Below are 22597 nucleotides of genomic sequence, written 5' to 3'. Positions count from 1 at the left end.
GGGGAACTGGTTTATGTGGTGCCAGCTCCCTCAAGAGAGACCCATTAGAAACAGGGCTTTAGTGTTCGAATAGCAATGATAAGCCTCCATAAATCATAGTTTTTAAGGCGCTGCTAAGGCGACGCCTTACTAGCACCTTGGCGCTGATGCGGTCTAGAGATGGTAAGGCAGTGCTCCGCCTTACGTGAAGTGGCGCCTTATGGGTTTTTTTTTTTTTAAACACATTTTAAAATTACTTGATGAAGATTCCAAATATAGATTTTTTATTGGTAGGAGTATGATTTTATTAACACTTGAGATGTATGGGATCAGCTTTACTCCACCAAAAATAACCAAAACAAAAACACGATTCACAAACAGGGTTTGGATTTTGTCAAGGGTTTTAAGAAAGGGCCTTGAGAAGGAATCAAGGAACAAAGAAGAACCACTTATCTAGGCGACCATTTTGCTCCGGCAGCGATGAATTTGCTCCAGCAGCGGTGAGCTTCATTCTTCATTGACAGGAGTAGAAATATAGTGGATGATCTTAGGGCTTAGGCACTCATTTTGGCATCATAGAGGTAAGTATAATAAATACTTGTATTTTTTATGTCTCTTTTTCTTTATTTTTATAATTTTGCTTCATAATTATGTATTTATATTATATATTAATATGTTATGATGATTGATGATTGATGAAGATGAACTTAGTTTATTCACTTTATTGATTTGTTTTCTTGATGAATATCTTACATTAGTATGAATATGAACCTTTAATATTTATTTAACATATGAATAATAGGATTCAACTAGGATTTGAGCCAAATAGATTGGTTTTATAAAAAAATTACACATAAACGCTTTAGTCAATAAGGCGACGCTTTATGCCCGCCTTATCGCTAAGGTGCTCCGAAAAACTCTCAAACGCCTCCGTCGCCTTACTGCCTTAAAAACTATGCCATAAATAAAGTGCCAACAAGCCTAAACGGATCCATGATGGGAGAAATTCAGGACCTGCAACTACACCTGTGGTAAGGAGGGAACTCGGAGAAGTCACGCCTGAGTTCTGTTTGTGTCTCACGACAGTAATTATTTTGGGTGTAGGGACCTAGGGCTTGAATCACCCTAAGAAGGAGATCTATCTCCTAGAATTTGGGGTTGATCTGAGGTATGAAAGAAGAGTTTTAGTGAACTCTTCACAGGCTGGTAGTTTCGTTGCTGAGAAGAGAACAGCGGCTGGGAGTAGAAGAGGGAACAGGGAGCAGCGAAAAGGAAAGGAGTGAAGACAAGGACAGAAGTATTGAAGACCAAGGAAGGTGTACCTGATTTGAAGGAGAAGGGGAAGAAGAAGAGGATCTCACAGGGAAAGGAAAATCTCACAGCTCGCAGTCATGCCACACCACAGTTTGCACACCCATGATCTATTCCCTTCAAATTCCAATCCACATGATGGGTACATGCTTGCTTATAAAAATAAAATCAAAAGACCAAGGAATTGACTCCCTCAATCTCGAAATCCCACTCCTCGATGGTCCTTTAACTAAGGATAACACAAAACCGATGGAATATCTCCCTCAAGGACTAGCAATCCCACCAAAACTCCTCCCAAATTCTAATTAATGGCCTGCAACAAGCCTCATATGACACGAAGAGCAGAAAAATAAGTAGACAACAACTACTGTTGTTCTAAAGACATAAAAGGTGGACTCAGCAAGACAATTATTTCCCCCATTACTCTATAGGATGCAAAAATTGTCGGATCAGGACAGGACTGAATGAAGAACTGTCCCAGCCAATAGTGATGTGAACCATTTAGGCTGCCAAGAAATGCTTCTCTCATGACCAATCAAGGGAACAATTGTCTTGTTATTTAATCAACAACAACAACAAACTCAGCCTTATTTCCACTTAATGGGGTTGGCTACATGGATCCAAACAAAACAAATTAGGTAAAGACTGAAGAGGTATAAATAGGAAAGGGGGATGCAGAGATGAGAAAATAAAGGTAAGAAATGAGATAAGAAATGAAAATGAAAAAGACATAAGAGATGAAAAATGAATGCAAGCTAAGAAAGGTAAATATGTGGATATTTAATCAACATAGAATAAAAATAATTTGACTTGTAGTAACTACAATATAGAAGACCATCAAAACATGAGTTCAACTATTGATCACAGAATAGCAAGGAAAGAGACAAGCTACCTTTTGTAAATGGACGTTTTGATTGTTCTGGAGTCTGAGCAGCATCTGACTTTGCTGATCCATCGCTACTTTCTGATTCTCCAATATCTCCCTACAGAGCACACAATCTCTAATAATATAAATCCCATTTTACTAGTTATTTAAATCACTATAACTAATGGGTAAGACTCGGGTATTGTGCAGAGAAAACACATAAGAGTTCAACCCATCAAAACACTTGTTATATGATTTTTGCTGCTTCTGTTTCAGAAGGACTTGATGGTGCTACAATAGTATATCCTTCTTTCATATGTATCTTGCCCCCCATGGTCAAAAGAGACGCAATCATTGAACATTAACTCTCTTGTTCTCTGTAGAGCATTCACAAAGAAAATAATAGAATACAAAATTCAAGATTTGTATGTATATCTCCATCATGAATGCAACAAGCTCCAAAGCTTTACATAGGATTCCTATTTGACTCAATAATATTTTCTATAATTCCTATTTGGCTCGAATATTTGGAAAATAGATCACTGGAAGGATACAAGCTAGTACTGAAAAAGGTCTGTTGAAGCTAGTTTTCAATAGGTTTAGTATTGGAAGCACCTGGCAGGCAGAGGTCTAGACACTGGAGTGTTAAAAGAGAAGAGAAGCAGCATCCTGAAAGGTTTCCCCTTCTCTCTTCTAGCTCTCTCATAGAAAAATAACAACAACAACTACTCACCCTTATCCCAACTAAAAGTGTTCGGCCACATAATCCTTACCCTCCAATCAGCTCTATTCAAGGCCATACTTGATACAAGGCTTAAGCTATCTATGTCTTTCTTCGTCACTTCTCCCAAAGTCATTTTAGGTCTGCCTGTGGCACTTTTAGCTCCTGCAATTTGAATCAAATTACTCCTCCGTAAAAGAGCATCTAAAGGCCTCCATTGAACATAGCCATGCCACATCAAATGAATTTATCGTAGCTTATTATGTATCGGAGCTACTCCTAAATCAGCTCCAATATGATCATTCTTTAGTTTATCCCTCCTAGTTTTGCCACTCATCCATCTCAACTACACTAAGTTAAACTATATGAAGCTTCTTAACTGTCCAACATTCCTCACCATACATCATAGTCGGTCATATGATTGTCCCATAAAATAATTAAGTTTTAAAGGAATACATCGATCACACAAAACTCTAGACACACCTCTCCACGTCATCCATCCTATTTTAATTATCTGTAAAACACATGATGGAGGGCTGGTAGGAATAGGGAAGAATTCCCTAAGATGGTTCTCAGAGTTGCAGGGGAGGGGGAGAAATCGCACTAAGAAAAAGGGGGGGAAAGAAGAATCACACACACAGCCCTCAGGCTCTCAACACTCAAAACTCAATTCATCATTCTATTCTCTAATTAATCCATCGGTTACAAGCATATTAAATAGGCAAATAAAAGACTCCAACATAGAAATAAATCCTAAAAGGAAACTAGTTCAAAATGAAACTAGGAAACCAACTCTAAATAAGAAACTAATATCTCCCTATATATCCTACTTAAAATAAAAGATTACATAATATTTCCAAATAAATAAGATTTACTAAAATCCTACTAGACCAAGTAACCAAATATGGATCGGCCTCATCTCCGTCTGGATTTCAGATGGGTTTGTATTAGTCCATGGGTGTGCATCTACATCAACACCTCTATATCACCTTCTTTAGTGATGACTAAGCCCAGATACCTAAAATAATCACTTTACGAAATCTCCCTCCATTTTCACCACGTCATTATCCATCCTAGTGTAACTAAGACTACACACCATATACTCTGTCTCCGTTCTACTTACCTTAGAACTTTTTTGATTCCAAGGTTGATCACCATAACTCCAACTTGACGTTAATCTCTGCTTTTGTCTCATCCACCAAAACAATATCATCAGCAAAAATCATACACCAAAGAATGCCATTTTAAATGCTTAAATCACCTATGATAAGCGCAAACAAATAATGACTAAAGTTGATCCTTGCTGTATACCAATTGTAATTGGGAATTCACTATCTTGACCTCCCCCCATAGTTCTTACACTAATCACCACACCATTATATATATATATATATATATATTTAACTCTGTCCACATATTTAATTGAAACACTTCTCTTCTCTAGTGTCTACCAGATTAACTCTCTAGGGAGTTTGTTATAAGCTTTTTTCTAGGTCACTAAAGACCATATGGAGATCATTTTTGCAATCTCTAAATCTTTCCATAAGTCTACTAAATATATAGCTTCAGCCATATATCTTCCTGGCATAAAACCAAATTGGTTCTTTGTAATAGTATTTCTTGTCTCAAGTGAGTTTCAATAACTCTCTTTCATAATTTCATAGTATGACTCATTGGTTTTATGCCTTAATAGTCATTGTAACTGTGAATATCACCTTTATTTTATAAATCAGAACCACAATGCTTTCTCCATTCATCAAGAATTTTCATTGAGCTCATAATCTAATTAAACAACTTGGTTAGTCAAGATAAACCACAGATTCCTAAACTCTTCCACATATGGACCTCGTGCCTTGCCTACTTTCATTCTCCTTAAATCTTCTTTTACTTCAGACACACTGATTTTTCATATATACCTACGACATGTGGTGCCTTGATAGGTAATGCAGCCTTCTAAGACACTATTACTCAAAATGTCTTCATTTAGTAGGCTATAGAAATCATCTTTCCATCTGTCCTTACTATCCTCATCCCTTATTAGTACTTTATCATCTTTATTTTCAATACATTTAACATAGTCAAAATAACTACTCCTCCTTCCCTCATTTTAGCTATCTTTAGTTATCTTATAAATAGCTTTTTCATCTTCCTTAATGCTCAAATTGTCATAAAAATCTTCATATTTTTTCACTCTTGCTCTTCCCAAAATCTTCTTAGCTTCATTTCTGGCCATAGTTGTCAAGGCGTCTAGGCAACCCAAGGAGTTGGAGGAAGCCTAGACGAAAGGCGACACCAACAAGGCATCCAAGGCAACAACTAGAAAACAATGTTTTTAGAAAATCTATAACTTTTTAGATCCTCTACATTCTTAGACATTTGCCGTGTCTTAAAACTAGATTCTTTAGCCTTAATGCCTGCTTGAACCTTGTTGATGCCGAGAGCTAATCCCGATATTGGGATTAGCGTCAGCCACTGGACCCGATAAGGTCAGTTTGGTCCTATCGGGTCCCTATTTGCTGTTTAGGGTTTATTACTTGTAATGGGGATGTTTTAGTCCTTTTACTCATTGTTTTAAACCTATATATATGCTAATTATGCCTGCGATCAGTCACATATTGGACTGATCAGAGGCTGCTCTGTTTTTCTGGGCAGATTTCAGACTTGTCTTCTTTTCTTCTTCTTCTTCTTCTTCTCTTCTCTTCTAGTTCTCTTTGCTGTTTTTGCTGATTTGATTGCAGGAATCTGGGATTGTAACATGGTATCAGAGCTTCTGTAATCAAATCAGGGAGTGAATCATCATTCTCTGCTGATCACAACCCTGCACGACTTCTCTTTGGTGCACAGCCACCTATTGCTGCCCATATCTCAATTTCTTGACCTGATTATAATGAGATAAACACAATCAGGTCGTTCTACCACTGCTACATGGATTTAGCCCTAGTTCTCTCGACTCGCTGAAGCCGATATACAAGTTCTGCAGAATTTTAATGGCTGCCGCCCCTATATGTGACTTGTTTTTTGCTGCTGCCCTATGTCTGAAGCTCTACTACTTCACGGTTTGATGTGCTGCTGTTCTACTACCCTTCTACATACCCTACTAGGCTTTTGAAGCCTTCTTTGCTGCTCCTATCAAAGTCAACATTCACCTACCAGCAACACCTATCGGCTGGAATTTTTTTTTCGGTTCTTTAGGTCTGATTGCTCTTTGGCTGCTGTTGTTCCGGTTTGGTTGGTGAGTTCTTCGTACTTAGTTACTTTTGCAATACATCCTTGTCCTTAATTCTTGCACTCATGGCTGAGACCAAGACTACTGCTACTCCTACTACTACCTCCTCTGCATCGGACAATGTGAATTTCCAGATTACTTCTATCAAGCTTAAGGGAAGCTCGAATTACCTTCTTTGGGCTCAGTCAGTCAAAGTTTACCTAATGGCGAAGGATAAGCTTGATTACACTACCTCTAATCCTCCCAACGAATCCGATACTGGTTATGCTCAATGGCAGAAAGAGAATGCATTAATCTTAATTTGGTTATGGAACAATATGGAACCAGATGTGACTGCCAATGTCATGTTTCACTCTACTGCCAAGGGAGAATGGAATGATTTGAAGGAGACCTACTCTCAAGAAAAGAACTTGACCTGGATTATGATATTTATGAAAAACGGTTTCATTTTCGTTAGTCGGACAAGCCCCTTTCCGAATATTACAGTACTTTCAGAGGAATGGTTGAAGAACTAAATGTCTTCCAACCCTTGACCACTGACATTAACAAGTTGAAGGCTCAGCGTAACGAGTTCTTCGTCTCTAAATTCTTGGCTGGTTTGAACAATGACTTGAAGGCAATGAAAGGTCACTTACTTGCAGGAGATACTATGCCTACTCTGAATGATACTTACTCACGCCTGCAGCGCATTACCTCCTCCACTAAACCTGATTAGTCTACCAAAGACAGTTCTGCCTTCCATGCCAACCGTGGTCGTGGTCGTGGTCGCGGTCGTGGGGGAGGACGTGGGTCGGCTGGTCAAGGATCTAGTGGACAGCCCTCTGATCGTTCAACTTGCCAGTGCACCTTTTGTGGAAAGCTCAACCATACTATTGAGACTTGCTAGGCAAAGCATGGTAAACCAGAGTGGGGCAACACAATTAGCTAATCATGCAGTGTCTGATGATGGTACTAACCCAATGGCTCCAGTTGATCCTAAACCAACACCTTCATCAAGAGATTCAGCTACCAGTCTGCGAGATGACATCAATCAGTTGCTCCGGCGCTTGCACACTCTTGAAGCATCCTCTAATACATTTAATGGTGCGTCTACATCCGCTACTACTCTAGCTCACACAGGTACTTCAGCCCTTCTCACTACTACATCTACTCCTTGGATCATTGATTCAGGTGCCTCTACCCATATGACCGGTAAGTCATCACTTTTTCAAAATTTTTCTACTAATGTCAGTTCAAACTCTATTATCCTTGCTAATGGCACTTCCACGCCCGTCCTAGGACATGGTACTATTTTACCTACCCCATCCATTAATTTATCTTTTGTCTTCCATGTCCCTCAATTTCCGGATCTTCACACGAGGAAGACGACTGGTGGAGGACGTGAAAATGATGGATTATACTACCTCAACCGCGACTGTCCTTCTACTGTTGTTGCTACGGCTGTTGGAGACGTGACTCTCTTCCAATGGCACTGTCGTTTAGGTCATTTGTCGCTTTCTAGGTTACAGCTCTAGGCATATGAGTTGGGTAAACATCATTGTGTGTCTTTCCCATCTCACTCTGTGTCTCGTAGTCTGTCTTTATTTTCTTTAATCCATTATAATGTATGGGGTCCTTGCAGAGTCAGTAACAGATTTGGTTTCCAGTACTTTGTGACTTTTGTGGATGACCATTCTCGCCTTACATGGTTGTACATGTTAAAGGAACGATCTGAATTTTTACATGTGTTTCACAAATTTTATAATGAAATAAAGACTCAATTTGCATTCCTATTAAGATTTTTTTTTCTGACAATGCTTTAGAATATGCTCAAACTGATACATCTGAGTTTTGTGATACCCGTGGGATGATACATCAAACTAGTTGTGCCTATACCCTACAGCAAAATGGAGTAGCAGAGCGCAAGAACCGGCATCTCCTTGAGGTTGCCCATGCCATTGCATGTCCCTAAACATTTTTGGTGTGATGGTGTTTTAACCACTTGTTATTTGATTAATCGCATGCTATCTTCTGTTCTGGCAAATAAGTCTCCATTTTCTGCTCTGTTTCCTAATTTGCCCAATTTTGTTGTTCTACCCCGTGTCTTTGGGTGTGTATGTTTTGTTCATAATCTGCATCTGCAGGTTGATAAGTTATCCCCGAGGTCTACTAAGTGCATCTTTCTGGGTTACTGTCGTACCCAGAAAGGATATAAGTGTTATGACCCCGTTACTCATTGGAATTTTGTCAATGTTGATGTAACATTCTTTGAAGATACATCATTTTATTCCTCTCAGGTGTCCCAATCTAGTCCGGAGTTGTCCTCTCCACCCATACCCTCTCTTATACCCCTCCCTGATGCCCCTGGTACCATTGCCTCACCTCCACTCTAGGTTTATCAGCGCAGGAAGAAAACTGGACAGCCAGGCAGCGCGAAAATTAACCCTAAAGCTTCACTCCTTCCACTGCCATCTTCCGCTGGTGAAGTTCCTCTTCCTCCTCCACCTGATGACTTACCGATTGCACATCGTAAAGGTACATGTTCCTGCACTCAGAAATCCATGGTTGTGTACCCTATTGATAATTTTATGTCATTATCTCATCTTCCTTCTCCCATCCATGGCCTTGCCCCATCCCTTTCCACTAACCCCATTCCCCGTTCCCATAATGATGCCCTCCGTATTCCTGAATGGAAGGCTGCCATGGATGTAGAAATGGATGGTACCTGGAGCCTGGTAGATTTACCTCTTGGTAAGGATCTGGTTAAGTGTCGTTGGGTGTACACTGTTAAGTATCATTCTGATGGCTCTGTTGAGCAGTTAAAGGCCTGTCTGGTTGTCAAAGGGTATACTCAGACTTATGATGTGGATTACTTTGAGACATTCTCTCCGGTTGCCAGACTGAACTCTGTTCGCCTTCTTATATCTCTTGCTGTCAACTTTGATTGGCCGTTATTTCAGTTGGATATCAAGAATGTTTTTCTGTATGGTGATCTTCAGGAGGTGTATATGGAGCAACCTCCTGGTTATGTTGCTCAGGGGGAGAATACAGGCCGTGTGTGTCGCTTGCACAAGGCTATTTATGGGCTTAAACAGTCCCCTCGAGCATGGTTTGACAAGTTCAGTGCCACCATTGTCACGTGTGGGTTTTCTCAATGCTATTCTGATCATTCAGTTTTTGTTCATCGCAGAGCTGACAAGCTGGTGGTCTTGGTGGTATATATTGATATTATTCTTACTGGTAATGATGAGGCAGGTATTTCTGAAGTAAAGGCTCATCTCTAGCGTCATTTTCAGACCAAGGATCTTGGTCATCTCCATTATTTTTTCAGGATTGAGGTGACCCGCTGCAAGAAAGGGATCAGTTTGTCTCAGAGAAAGTACATTGTGGATCTTTTATCTGATACTGGGATGCTTGCATCTAGACCTGTTGATATTCCTATGGATCCCCACCAAAAGTTCGGTGTTGATGATGGTGAACTGTTTCAGGATGTGCATCAGTACAAGAGTTTGATTGGCAAGTTGATTTACCTGACTGTGACTCGTCCTGACATTTCTTATGCTGTTGGAGTTCTTAGTCAGTTCATGCAGTCTCCTCAGAAAGCCCATTGAGATGTTGTTATCCATGTTCTTCGTTATCTGAAAGGTGCTCCTGAAAAGGGGTTGATTTACCGTCCTAATCGGCACATGGAGCTTGGCTACTCTGACGCTGATTGGGCTGGCTCTGCTAGTGATCGGAGATCTACCACTGGATATTGTACCTTTGTTGGAGGGAATCTTATTACATGGCGTAGTAAGAAATAGACCACTATTACTCGGTCCAGTGCAGAGGCCGAGTATAGAGCTATGGCTCATACCATGGCTGAGTTGATGTGGCTGAGGTCGCTTCTATTGGAGTTGGGATTTCCAATGACCAAGCCAATGAAAATGTACTGTGACAAACAAGCTGCAGTTTACATTTCCAATAACCTAGTCTTCCATGAGAGGACCAAACATATAGAGGTGGATTGTCATTTCGTTCGTGATGCTATTCTGAAGAAGCTGATTAAGACTCCGTTTGTTCCGTCGATAGATCAGTTAGCTGACATATTTACTAAGTCCTTGTTTACACCTAGCTTTCGCAGTGGTTGTACCAAGCTAAGCATGGGTGATGTATATGCTTCAGCTTGAGGGGGAGTGTTGAGGCCGAGAGCTAATCCCGATCTTGGGATTAGCATCAGCCACTGGACCCGATAGGGTCAGTTTGGTCCTATCGGGTCCCTATTTGCTGTTTAGGGTTTATTACTTGTAATGGGGGTGTTTTAGTCCTTGTAATCCTTGTTTTAAAGCTATATATGATAGTGATGCCTACGATCAGTCACATATTGGACTGATCATAGGCTGCTCTGTTTCTCTGGGCAAATTTCACACTTGTCTTCTTTTCTTCTTCTTTTCTCTTCTCTTCTAGTTCTCTTTGCTGTTTTTACTGATTTGATTGCAGGAATCTGGGATTGTAACAAACCTCATCATCCCCCACCAAGTCTTCTTAAGGAATGACATTTTCCTTTCGAGTCACAAATGACATCTTTAACAACCATTTTAATAGAAGTAGTCATCTTGTTCACCATTGTATTAGTGTCTCCATCAAAGCCCTACTTTCCTTGGTTGATCACTTTATCTAATAATTATTTCAAGATACTCATTTTAAGATCCACCACCTTATCCTAGGGCAAATGAGCTCACCTTTCTTACTATTCAGCATAATGAGACACATATCCATGACCATTAATCTATGTTGTGTGGTTAGGCTCTCCCCTGGTAAAACCTTACAATGCTTACATAACAACCTATCAAACCTTCTAGTTAGAAAGTAGCCACAGAAAAATCTATTGAAGTCCCCTCCTCATTCTTGTCTCTAAAACCATATCCTCCATATGCATCTTCATAGCCTCTACCATCTCTCTCAGAAACAAATATTCCAAAAAAATGGAGGCAAAGTGAGTAACCACTTCCCATGATCAAAATGTTTCTGATCCAACTGCAATTGCCAACAGATTATGGAAAAAGACTCACAAAATACTAGTGTTGGAGCCAATCATTACCTTCAAGGGACCTGGAGACCCCCCTCCCCTCTTCTTCTCTTCTTTTCTAATTGATAAGTAAGAGATCATATTCTTTGGAGGAGCGGGACCTATGATCTGCAGGGGAACGGATCACTCATTCTTCCACTGGGGAAAGGTGCACGAATGACAACTCCAAATGTCACACATCCACCGCCTACCTACTGTTTAGGTGGCACCAGCAAGATCCAGCTAAGCTAAGGGCTATGAACAGCTGCTCCTCCACTCCACTGCAGTCCCATAAACTGAACTTTGTTGCTCTAAATTTGGTGTTCCTTTTGGTCAATCTAACAGGTCCAAAAAAAATAGCCAACTTATAGTCTAAAGATGCTGTCTCATGCAGTACATCACTGATCACACAAAAACATAGCATCAACACAGATCCCTCCTTTCCAACGCATATTAATCACCTGATTTGCATGGCAAACCACTTGTTTCATGCAAATTTCTCATGTTCATAAATCTAAGGTAAATCTTTTGCTACAGAGTTCCATTTTAACTGCCTAGTCTACCAATGGTAAAAATTAATCTCTTACCTTCTCAAGGCCTTCGAGACCATGAGGTACAAGCTTCCTAAGGACTTCAGCAGATGCCTGCACATCAACCTCATCATCATCACTACTATCTGATTTCACCTCACTGCTACTTGCCCATTCTTCTTCGTTGCTTGCATCCTGTTCATCCTCCTCTGACTCTGAAGAACAATCTTCACCCAGTTCGGCAGTATCATCATCTGACTCATTTTCTGATCCACAGTCTTCACCAAAATCCTGCACCAGAGTTACATTAGACAATAACTGTCATGTTTTCTTCATGATCAGCAAGAAGCAGAAGACTTGCAAACCAAAATCTCGAATCCATTTCGTAGCTTACGTAAGGTGCAAGAACACTGCTATCAAGAACCAGTAGGGGGACTTGTAAATCCCGTGCAAGTGCCCTAACTAGTCTTTCTCGATAAAGCTCAGTTCCTATAGTGAAAATTCATGATTCAGACATTAAATCAAACAAAAGCACTCTCCTTGATAGAAATGGAAAAACTGAATAGTATTAGTTTTGCTACGCAACCTGGGACACTCTGAAGCAATATTCTCCCACTTGAAGAGTCCAAGCGAGAACCATAAGAAGCAGCAAACTTCTTATGTTTCAAATGGGAAGCAGCACATTCCACTAATAGATTTTTGGTATGTTCACTGTAACAAAGAAATGCAACTATGTTGGATGAAGCAACAAGGATTAGATGTGCAAACATAGAGGGATGATATGAAGAAGAAATAAAGTGGTAGAAGTAAGTACTGAATATAATATGGAAATGTATCCCATGAAACTGTAATTTTATCCCATGGAACCACCCTCCGCAAGAACTCATTTCTGAACTTTTCCCGTCTAGATGTAAATGGAGACTCCTTCTTTTTACTCTCAATGGATAAGTTCTCATTATTTAGCCACTCCTGATGATCTTGCTCCCCAAGCCGGGCATGCTCATCGCTGTGCCTCACATCGGTCCTGACCTTCTCTTGCCTTGTCTTCTCCTTTTCAAAGTTAGAGTCTTTTACTGGAACATGTTTATCCTCGCTTGCATTCCTTCCATCACCTTCAGAGCTATAGAACCTCAAGATAGTATGTGTCAAACGAGCATCAAACTTCCCATGGCACCGAATATTGTTATTTCTGGTGGACAAACCTGACAAGAGGAGTGGATTTACAATAATTTTGTTGATCAGACTACTTAAGCAATGATAATTTTGGGCTCCAGGTATGACTTTCTGGTGGCAAAATCTGTAATGTGAGAACTGCTGCTGGTTTGTCCTAATCAAACATTTGGATGATTGGAACATATAATTCCATTTCTGACTCCTGCACTTGAATCTCCTTGAGTACATTGCAATGTTTATTCCCAAACTCAAAACCAAACCTACGATATAGCTGGCTTTGATCCCATCAATTAATCTCAATCACCTGAAATTTTGGACAAGCCCAAATCAGATATTGCTCCATAGCAGAAAACTACAGTGCGAGCATTAGCGTATCACATTGGAACAGAACAATATTCGAGCTCATTATATCTTCAATGTAATGAAAAATAATAACTTTAGCGATTCAGGCTTTATTGTATGCTAAATATTCGAGCTGTCGCTCTATGTTGAATGCATTATAAGAAAAAAAGTAAATTCACACTCAGTGAACATCGAATTAATACTTCTTCACTTGAAGAGAACAAATTGTCTAAATTAAATTTGAAGTACAAGATTTACATGCTTCACCATAAAAACGGCAGGAACTTCAAAACTTCATAGAAACACAACGTATAAGATGTAGATAAAAAGAAATCCAAAAACCCTAGCTGAACATAAACGCTGAAGAAATTTTTGAAAGGATAAGTTGATATCAGGTTCAAAAACAGACCTTTAGAAAGGATGACGTTGATTGCAGGGCAGAGACAATCAACCCGTTTATCGAATTCATTAAGGGAAGTCTGTTGTTTTCTAATCCAGGATTCGGGCTCAAGCTTTTCGCCTGGTTCCAATGATCGGGTGAACGGCAACAACGTCTCCTACAATCCACCGTGTGTTTACTAAGCCATTGACTCCCAGTTTCCCAGTCTCCAGTCTCCAGTATTGAGATGACTGCGGAGGAAGAAGGTTAGTGTGAGAAAATATGGATTGCCTGGGCTGAGTTCTGGGCGCCGCAAGTATCTCGCCCGTAAGAGTTACGACTTACGACCGTGATCCGTGGTAAGTTTTTCTCTCCCTTTCTTTTTCTTTCACCGGAATGTGGTGGTACCCGTTTAATCCTTTTGACCTATGTTCGTTTCTCTTTTAAACCGAAAAAAAAAAATCTTTTTAATGACGTGGCACTGGAAAAACCTTGGTGTGTCAGGTTTACCATGGATTAATTTCAAGACCTTAATATTAAGTATGACCTTAAATGGAGCTAACTGAAAGATATTCATCAAAGTAACCAACCCCAAGTATCGATAAAAGTATTGATTGGATCATATAGAGTTAAATTATATTATAGACAAAAATTGTTCCACCAATCGTCGAGGATCAACCGATAAAGATGTTTATTATTTACATATTGGGTTCATATTTTTTTTTTTAATCTCTTGCAATTTGAATGCATGGTGCTGCGTTAGAGTGTGTTTGTATGAACAATAAATTTTGAGTGTGTTTATATGAACAATAAATTTTGAAGAGTTATTTCACCCACAGTCAAAGAGAATGAGAGAAAGATTCTTTCATCATGAACATCCATACCCTTATATGGACCACAACGGCTTCGTCAATGAGGTGAATGAATTCTTCATGGGGAAGATCGTTAAAAAGTTCCCCTGATAGGTAGATAAGAAAATAAAATTTTATTTTTATTTTTATCATTATTTTCTTTTTGATAAAGAAAATAAATTTTATTCAGGGGTAGACCCAAGGCAAGATGCACTAAAGGGTAATAAAAATTCATTTTTAAATCAACATGGACAAGTGGTGTTATTTTTAGGGAAGATTTTGTCTACCACAATGTATTTACCAAAGGTTTTCTCAATACCGTAAAGCAGGACAAGGAAGATGTGATGAGCTGAAAGAAATATGGAGTGATTCGAAGAAACTGCATAACCTGGTCTATTAATAATAGCACTAGTTCATGACCTAGGAAATCTATTTTTCTATAAGTCCCTCTTTTTAAGCTAATCATTTACCTTGTTATGCACAGGAAAATCAAAATTCAGAACTCTAGAACTCAACTGGATGTATTAAGTCATCACTTTTAATTGATTTTTCTTTCTTCCAAAAAAAAAAAAACTCATCTAGTCATTTCTCTCTTCTTTTTTCTTCTACCTTCTCTTTAATATTTCAGTGTCATACATATGGGCACTTCCTTCTGCCCTACATGGAATCAAAGGTGAAATTACCTTAATAGAAGGCACCATAGCTATAGCTTCCTCCACAGTTTCTGGGCAAAGGTTGCCAAGGACACAGAGCTGCATAACATACAGAAAGAAAAATAAATATGATCTTTTAATAGGGTTTTGGATTTTATTTAGAGAAGGACTTGTGGCATTACCTCAAACTCAGCCAACTGGTATCTACTCAGGATTCTGAACTCAGTTAAGAAATCACACTGCTGATGTCAAATCTAAATGACATATTCTTAAATGAAAAGGACAACATAAGTTTTAAATTCATAGAGAGCACAAATCGACAAGAAGCCAGCAGAAGGCACCAAATTACACAGAAAGCACATGAAAATTGTTAGATTTCACTATTTTCTCATACTACAGGGACATAAAAAGTCTCCTCTTTGTGCATTGTTTATCATGCATCTAATTAGAACTTGGAGGATTTTTAATCAGAAATCCAGTTGAAAGGGAATGCAAACTCACACAGAATTAATGAATAAAGATGGGTACTAAAGAGGTCCAAGTACATGAAGATTAAAATATATCAATTTAAACAAGGGAAGAGAAAAGCGCGCGCACACACACACACACACACACAGAATGGCAGAAACCAAGAAAAAGAATATCCAAAACCTAAGAAATGCATCTTCTTCATGTTAGTAGGAGTTCCTTTGACAAATCTTCCCATATTCTCTGAGGGTAAGGTTTCACGAAGAATAGTACCTGGTTGTGATAAAAAGCACCATCCAACAAGTCAAATGCTCAGCCCTATAATGAATAAGTCACCCACCTAAAATCTACTAATGAATACTCATCACGATGCTACACTTACAAAACCGAGACAAGTTATACAATCAGCCCCTCAGGCCTCAATCATTCAAAAAGGGACTTAATTTGGACTTTCCAATGTAACAGACCTAGAAAAATCCTGGGTTAATTATAATTCATGAAGTTCATTAAAAATCCAGCAGTCTCAGAATACTTCGAGTTGTCTGCAAAAACAATCCTGGGTTAATTATAATTCAAGAAGTTCATAAAAAAAATTCAGTAGCCTCGGAATACTTTTGAGTAATCGCTGCAAAAGTTGGGCACTTTAATATTTCACCACAGGTAGGTCATGCAACCATTGGGAAGAAGAGGAGAAGGGGTTAACGTGCCTCTCTCCAACTAGCTACTTAGGAATTATTTTTCAATCAGGTTGCGGGGTTTAGATCACCTTCTAAATTTAATATTTTCTACTACTAAGTCTACATTATTGTGCTGGAGCCCATAGGAATTTGATTTCAGTTTTATTTTATCAGGCAGCACATTGTGACTTCTGTAACTTGCTATATTGCATTCTGTTCTGAAACAGAGTGTGATCGGTTAGAATTCAAGCTAGTCATCCTGCTCTGATTTCCTAGATATGCTAGGACTAGCCCATCGCACAATCTATTTGATCTTAGAATCCGGAGATCTTTTGTGGACTGATAGTACTCATCAGACAGGGCAATATTTTATGCTTCTACTTTGTTACAAAATTTTATCTTCTAGTTCTCTTATTCTGAAATCTCCAGCTCTTTCATTTTCTGTCATGTGAGTTTTCCTACACTATTATATATTGTTTGGAGATCCACCTGGCAGATCCCATCCTCTTAGAGTCCTAGATTTAAACTTGAGAGAGATCAAATTTTCCATCAATAGGACAAAAGACTATCATCACATGTCTGAAAAATTGAAGGATACTCTCGAACCTGCCTAACAGCATCAGGATTTTTGCAGCGGCTAAAGCGCTTCACATACTGCAATGACTTTTCAAATACTCTGAAAGGAAAGATATATGATACTAAATTCTCTGGCATAAGATTAAATGAATTGAAGCCGTAAAATCAGTATTGCTCAGTTACCACAAAAAAAGAAAAGCTTTTTAACACTCACTGAGAAATTTGATTCATAGGATCATCAGACATCTGCTGAAGCTGCTCATATTTCCGATCAAGGATAAGTGCAACTTCACAATTCATTAAACACTTGGCCTTTAAAAATTCTGAGGAAAAAGATCTCAAAGTTAGAATAAAAAAAAGGTGGGAAAAATAAAATTATATCCTGAAAAAGCATAACAGGAGACCTAGATAGAAAAACAAAGTAACCCTAAATATATTCAATATCACAATGACAAATAAATAAAGAAGAAATATCAGTCCACTCCCCTGAGCTATGGTGAAATATCAAGTTGCCCCTACACTTTTTAAAAATATCACTCCCCTCCCCCTAATCTCAAAGATTCTTTCTACCGTCCCTCTCTATCAGAAATGGCTGTTAAGTCATCAAACTATTTTTTCTAATACCCAAACTAACCCCACACATGTTGAATACCAAATATAGCCTTCATGAAGTAAAACTCACGAAACCCTTTCTCTCTCTGGTGTTCAGCTCACTCTTAGCTCATATTCTTCTTCAATGTTGAAACCCTAGGATCCATGACTCTCATAAGCTCTGCTCGATTATTACTTCATGACAATAACTATATTAACAACAATAACAAGAAATTGCAATTCCTCCTCTATCTCATCAAAATTCTTCAATTTCTGTTTCAGATAATGACGTGACAGAAATCAGATATAAGAGCTCCAGAGTCCATGAGATCTTCACCCTCTACAACAGATTTTGGAAGATAATTTATAGAACTAAGCAGCTTCTTTTGACAAACACATTAGAAGCACTTGGAATGGGTCTGATATTGGGAACTATTTAACATACATGTTGCGTTCGATAAGCAGGGAATAGAGAAGGGATTGGGGCTTTTTGCCTTCACACTTACCTTTCTTCTCTCCTCCATCACTGAAACTCTACCCATCTTCATTAACGAAAGGCCAATCCTCTTAAGAGAGACCTCAAGTGGGGTTTACTGGCTTTCATTACACCTGATTGCGGACAATCTCATCTCCTTGCCTTACTTGGCAGCTATCGCTATAGTCTACTCTGTTTCTGTCTAGTTCATAGCCTCCGTGCGACTTGGAAAGCTTTCATCTACATTGTATTGGTTATATTGATTGTATTTCTAATGGGTAATTCGTTTGTCCTCTTCTTGAGCTCTCTTGCTCCAAATTACATTGCAGTGACATCACTGGTAACGGTGTTTCTGGGTGCCTTCTTCCTCTTCTCCGGCTACTTCATCTCCAAAGATAGGTCGCCCAAGTATTGGTTTGTGACGCACTATTTCTCAATGTACAAGTATGTTTTAGTTGCTCTCCTCATTATCGAGTACTCGTGCCTTATCTCAAGGTGTTTGATATGGTACGAAGAGAACAAGGCATGTATGATTACAGGGTGTAATGTACTGGAGACTCGACGGATTCATGAGAGGCAGAAGTGGACTAATGTTTACATTTTGATTGGGTTCTTCGTCTTCTATCGTGTTCTTTGTTTGGTGGTGTTGAGCAGAAGAGCTTCCAGGTCGAAGAAATAAGGTGTATAGGTTCTGTTTTATTTTTTTTTCCCCTCCTGAAATTGATTCATAACTGCTCTGAAAGCCATGAATCTTGTGCTTTTCGTTTTAAGATTTTGAAAGGAAATTGCAAATTTGGTTTGTGTTGTTAAAGATGAAGAACCAGATTATCTTCTTAAAGAACTTGGGTACTCCTGATCTTCTGCAAATGTCCAGGCCAGTTTCAAGTTCAAAACTGCAATCTTGATTTACATGGAGTTCGAATCGGGTACAGAATGAGAATGCGAGGTATACTGGTGAACCACTGCTTCCAGCTTCCAAGACCTTGTCCTGCAATTACGCCAAGCGTTTCTAATGGGCATTGCAGAGGAGACACAGGGAGTGGCCAGATCTTGGAAACGAATAATCCAACACATTGAGGCCCCCCTCTTAATCAGAGTCTACATCACCAACAGCAGCCGCCGGAGGTCCACCACCCAATGTACTCGTCATTGGAGATTTCAGGGGCCAGATGGTTCCGCTGGCCAAGGATCAGCACGGTCGTCGGTTCGTGCGGCAGAAGTTCAAGGAAGGAAGAATGGACGAGACTGGAATGATTTTTGCTGAGGTGAAGGACCAGGGCAGAGCTTCAGCGCAAGTCTAGGGTTCCAATCCAGTAGAGCGGCAAAGAGCAATGGAGCCTAGGGTTTCAACCTTGAAGAAGAAGATGACCTGAGAGTTAGCTGAACACCAGAGGGAAGGGTTTCCTGATTTTTATTTCATGAAGGTTATATTGGTATTCAACATGTGTGGGGCAATTTGGGTATTAGCAAAACTAATTTGATAACTTAACAGTCATTTCTGACGAGAGGGACGATAGAAAGAATCTTTGAGATTATGGGGAGGGGAGTGATATTTTTGAAAAAGTGTAGGGGAAACTTGATATTTCGTCATAGTTCAGGGGAGGGGAGTGATATTTCCTCACAAATAAATACAACAGCAACAACCAGTCAATGATTCCGAGCAAAGTGATGTCGGAGGGGGTGATATTCACTTATATCCTCTTGAGATTATCTTGATAGAAATTTTAAAGGATCAATTTGACGGATCAAATAATACAAACAATGGTAATAACACAATAATCAATTGGAACCATACTCAGATCCATAACACTTGTTGAAGAGTTCCTTAGATGTTCACTTTTCTCCCTTTTTTTAGTCTTGTCTACTCCTTTCTCTATACAATTTGTGACAATAGCTACTAATAGGCATAGCTACCTTTATATAGATGGGGAACAAGGACTAACCTGAAATCAGAGTAATTGGCCCTCTCCCATAATGAGGCCAAACTACTAATAGACCCACTCTACACTTTAAACTTAGGGCGGCTAACTAAAGCCCATTAACCCATTATGGAGATCACTCCCAATTGAGCACTTTCCAACCAAGCCTACCAATCAATACCCATCGATTAATCTGAACCCACACAATGACTATTGCATAGACCATGCATTCCATGTTGAAAACATTACATATCCAAGAGCCAATATGAGGTAAAGGAGAGAAAGGATTCGGTCAGCTACTTCTAAGTAGGTACTTTCAGTCGGACATATTTCAGAGCACTTTCAGGTAGATTAGGTAATACCTCTTTCTCTTTTTTCCCTCTTCCCATATGGATTTATCCAGTGCTTGTGTCCCTCAAATGATCTCACATCACAGAAATTTTTTTAGGGAAAACAATAGTTCATATCAATATGAAAGTAAATATGTATCAGCTCTCCAATAGAGCTATGCAACAAAGATAAGTGACATTCACTTTCTCTGCTGCTAAATCACACTCAATGACCACCCGAGGGGGAGGGGCATCAAACAGGGCACTCAAGAAAAGAAAAAAGGATAGAAAGTTGGAAACTATTACCATCTCCAATTTTGAGTTCTGCAGCATTTTCTTCCTCTTCACCGGACATATTGAGAAATTAACACAAGAGATGCTTCCTGACAGATTCAACAATCAATTATTTCAAGAAGCAAAATTGAGCAAAAACAAAAACTTCAACCTTTAGTTTAAAAGAAACCCAAATGCAACTGCAATTGCAAATTAACTAGATTTTTTTTATTTTATTTTATTTTTTTGAGTGAGGGGGGGGGGTAATAAATATAAGTGATTGTGAAACGGAACATAATATCATGAAGCTAGGTTTATCTAATCAAGCATTTGAGAGGTGCACTTAACAAGCATATTTTGTTAAAAAACTAAAAAAGCAGAATCCTTTTAAAATATCGCAATAAGTAAGCAAAACTAGAGATGTAGACAAAGCAGATGTGAAGTGAATATGACAATATCCGATTTCAAATATGTCAAATATACCGATAACATCCTATTCAAATGCAATTAAATGAGCAAACCCAAGTATCAAATTTTCAAACCAGCAATCTCAGTAAAATTGCCTCCGCAAACTTGGTTAGGAACCAAACATCTTTGCATACATCCGCAGTCTGCTATATACATTAGAGGGATAAATAAAACAATATTAAAGAGAATATAGAAATTCAAGATTTCCATTAACTGATGCAATTGTGCAGGGCACGGGTTTCCTTATTATTATTATTATTATTATTATTATTATTAACGAGGTTTTCTCTAATGTTTTTCTGGTTTCTCCAATGCTCATCAAGAATCCAAGTTTTTGACTGTAGATTAGGGCATGAAACTCCGACTCTTTTTCAGTCATTGCGGCAAACATACACTCAGAGAGAGAGAGATGGGATTACCTGACGTTGAGCCGAGTTGCCGCCTCAGAAAGTCCTTGAGACAAGGAAAACGATGAATTAAAGATTCAGAGACTCAAGTTTTTGAAGTATCGTAAGGACAGGATTTTTTATTTTTTTTTGGGTGGGGGATGAGGGGGCTTTTTAAAGATACTTGATATGCAAGTTTTAAGTATTATTGCTATATATTGATACGCAAAATTATTGTTCCTAGGGCAGGTTTTGGTGACACATTCAATATTAAGTAATGATATATTTTATATGTAATTTTTATCTTACATATTATAGCAAAGGGTTTTGAATGGAAATAAGTGAAATTTTATAACCAAATATGAATATACCTTTCATTTAGCTTGATAAGCAAGGCCCAAGCCCATTTATTTTGGTTACGTACTGGGCTGGGCCCAATTAAAGGGATGCAAGTTGGGCATTTCACCCCTACTCTCACATGCACCTAACCCAACATCTAGTATTCTAGTGCATGCAGCTCCAAGATGCTGGCACACAGCCCCAGACAGCATGTGATAGATTGAAAAGAGTTGGAGGAACGAGGAGTTGGAGAGGATCCTAATTAGTTTAACTAGGTTGGGCTGGGAAAACCTAAAGTGTGGGCTGAGTTATAGTTAGGAAATAATGAAATGTGACCTAAGCTTGGGCCAACTGGGGTTGGGGTTTGAGGCCTTTAATTCAACCTGGACCAGCAAAAAAATGGCCTTTTCATACATGGGATATATAATTAGCAAGTTGGCACTACACGCAGTATAATATGTATAGGGTTATATTAATTTGGGCTATGATAGTAACGTGATACAAATTTGTATATCAAACGAAGTTTCAACTTGGTCTAAACCAGGGCTAGGCCCAATTCAAATAAGCTGAATTAAGGCCAGAAGACCATGCTAGAATTTGGATCTTGGACTACATCTGTGTTTGGGTATGGGTAGAGGGTACGTTCTTCCACGCAAATGTATTTTACATGAAATTTTCCTCATAAAATTTTTTTGTTCTATTTCTTCAGTGTCATTTTTAATTTTTCATTAAAATGAAAGAAAAAATTCCCATTTTGTAGAAAAATGATCATTTTCCACCTTTTTACATGAAAACAAACGAGCCATAGGAAATGTGGGTTTGATATGATGTTATGTTTTCACCAAAAAAAAAAATGATGTTAGGTTCAATGTGTTCAACTCCAGTCCATTCCTACTAGAATCTTGCAAAAGCAAAAAATTGAACCTTGTTGCCCTTAAAGTTGGTATTGGGCTAGACAAAGGGCCCGGCCCAACCGAGATCCCCTAACTGTTAATGTTGAAACAACCCAAGAAGAATAAGAAAGGATAATCAATCAAATA

General features: G+C 38.8%; 2 protein-coding genes across 3 annotated transcripts in view; both read right to left on the bottom strand.

Moving 5' to 3' along the window:
- Window positions 1-13953, bottom strand: part of LOC122059726 — a 40597-nt gene extending 26644 nt beyond the window's left edge. For both annotated transcript variants that reach the window (XM_042622741.1, XM_042622749.1), the window contains exons 1-6: window positions 13583-13953; window positions 12473-13135; window positions 12245-12369; window positions 12053-12147; window positions 11716-11949; window positions 2183-2273 (exon numbers count right to left, since the gene is read on the bottom strand). In XM_042622741.1, the coding sequence (XP_042478675.1) occupies window positions 2183-2273; window positions 11716-11949; window positions 12053-12147; window positions 12245-12369; window positions 12473-13059 (1132 nt within the window). In that variant the 5' untranslated portion in view covers window positions 13060-13135; window positions 13583-13953. The remainder of the gene's footprint in view (window positions 1-2182; window positions 2274-11715; window positions 11950-12052; window positions 12148-12244; window positions 12370-12472; window positions 13136-13582) is intronic.
- On the bottom strand, window positions 13681-21408 carry LOC122093945 (DNA-directed RNA polymerase II subunit 4-like). Its single transcript, XM_042664509.1, has 7 exons — window positions 21252-21408; window positions 20398-20474; window positions 16992-17100; window positions 16800-16877; window positions 15239-15272; window positions 15087-15155; window positions 13681-13803 (listed from the first exon to the last, which is right to left on the bottom strand). The coding sequence occupies exons 2-7, from the start codon at window positions 20444-20446 to the stop codon at window positions 13681-13683; spliced, it is 462 nt and encodes a 153-aa protein (XP_042520443.1). The 5' UTR covers window positions 20447-20474; window positions 21252-21408.
- Between the last annotated feature and the right edge of the window lie 1189 nt (window positions 21409-22597).

Source organism: Macadamia integrifolia, chromosome 2 (assembly GCF_013358625.1).
Source record: "Macadamia integrifolia cultivar HAES 741 chromosome 2, SCU_Mint_v3, whole genome shotgun sequence".
NCBI lineage: Eukaryota > Viridiplantae > Streptophyta > Magnoliopsida > Proteales > Proteaceae > Macadamia > Macadamia integrifolia.
This window is presented reverse-complemented; position numbering and strand designations above follow the sequence as displayed.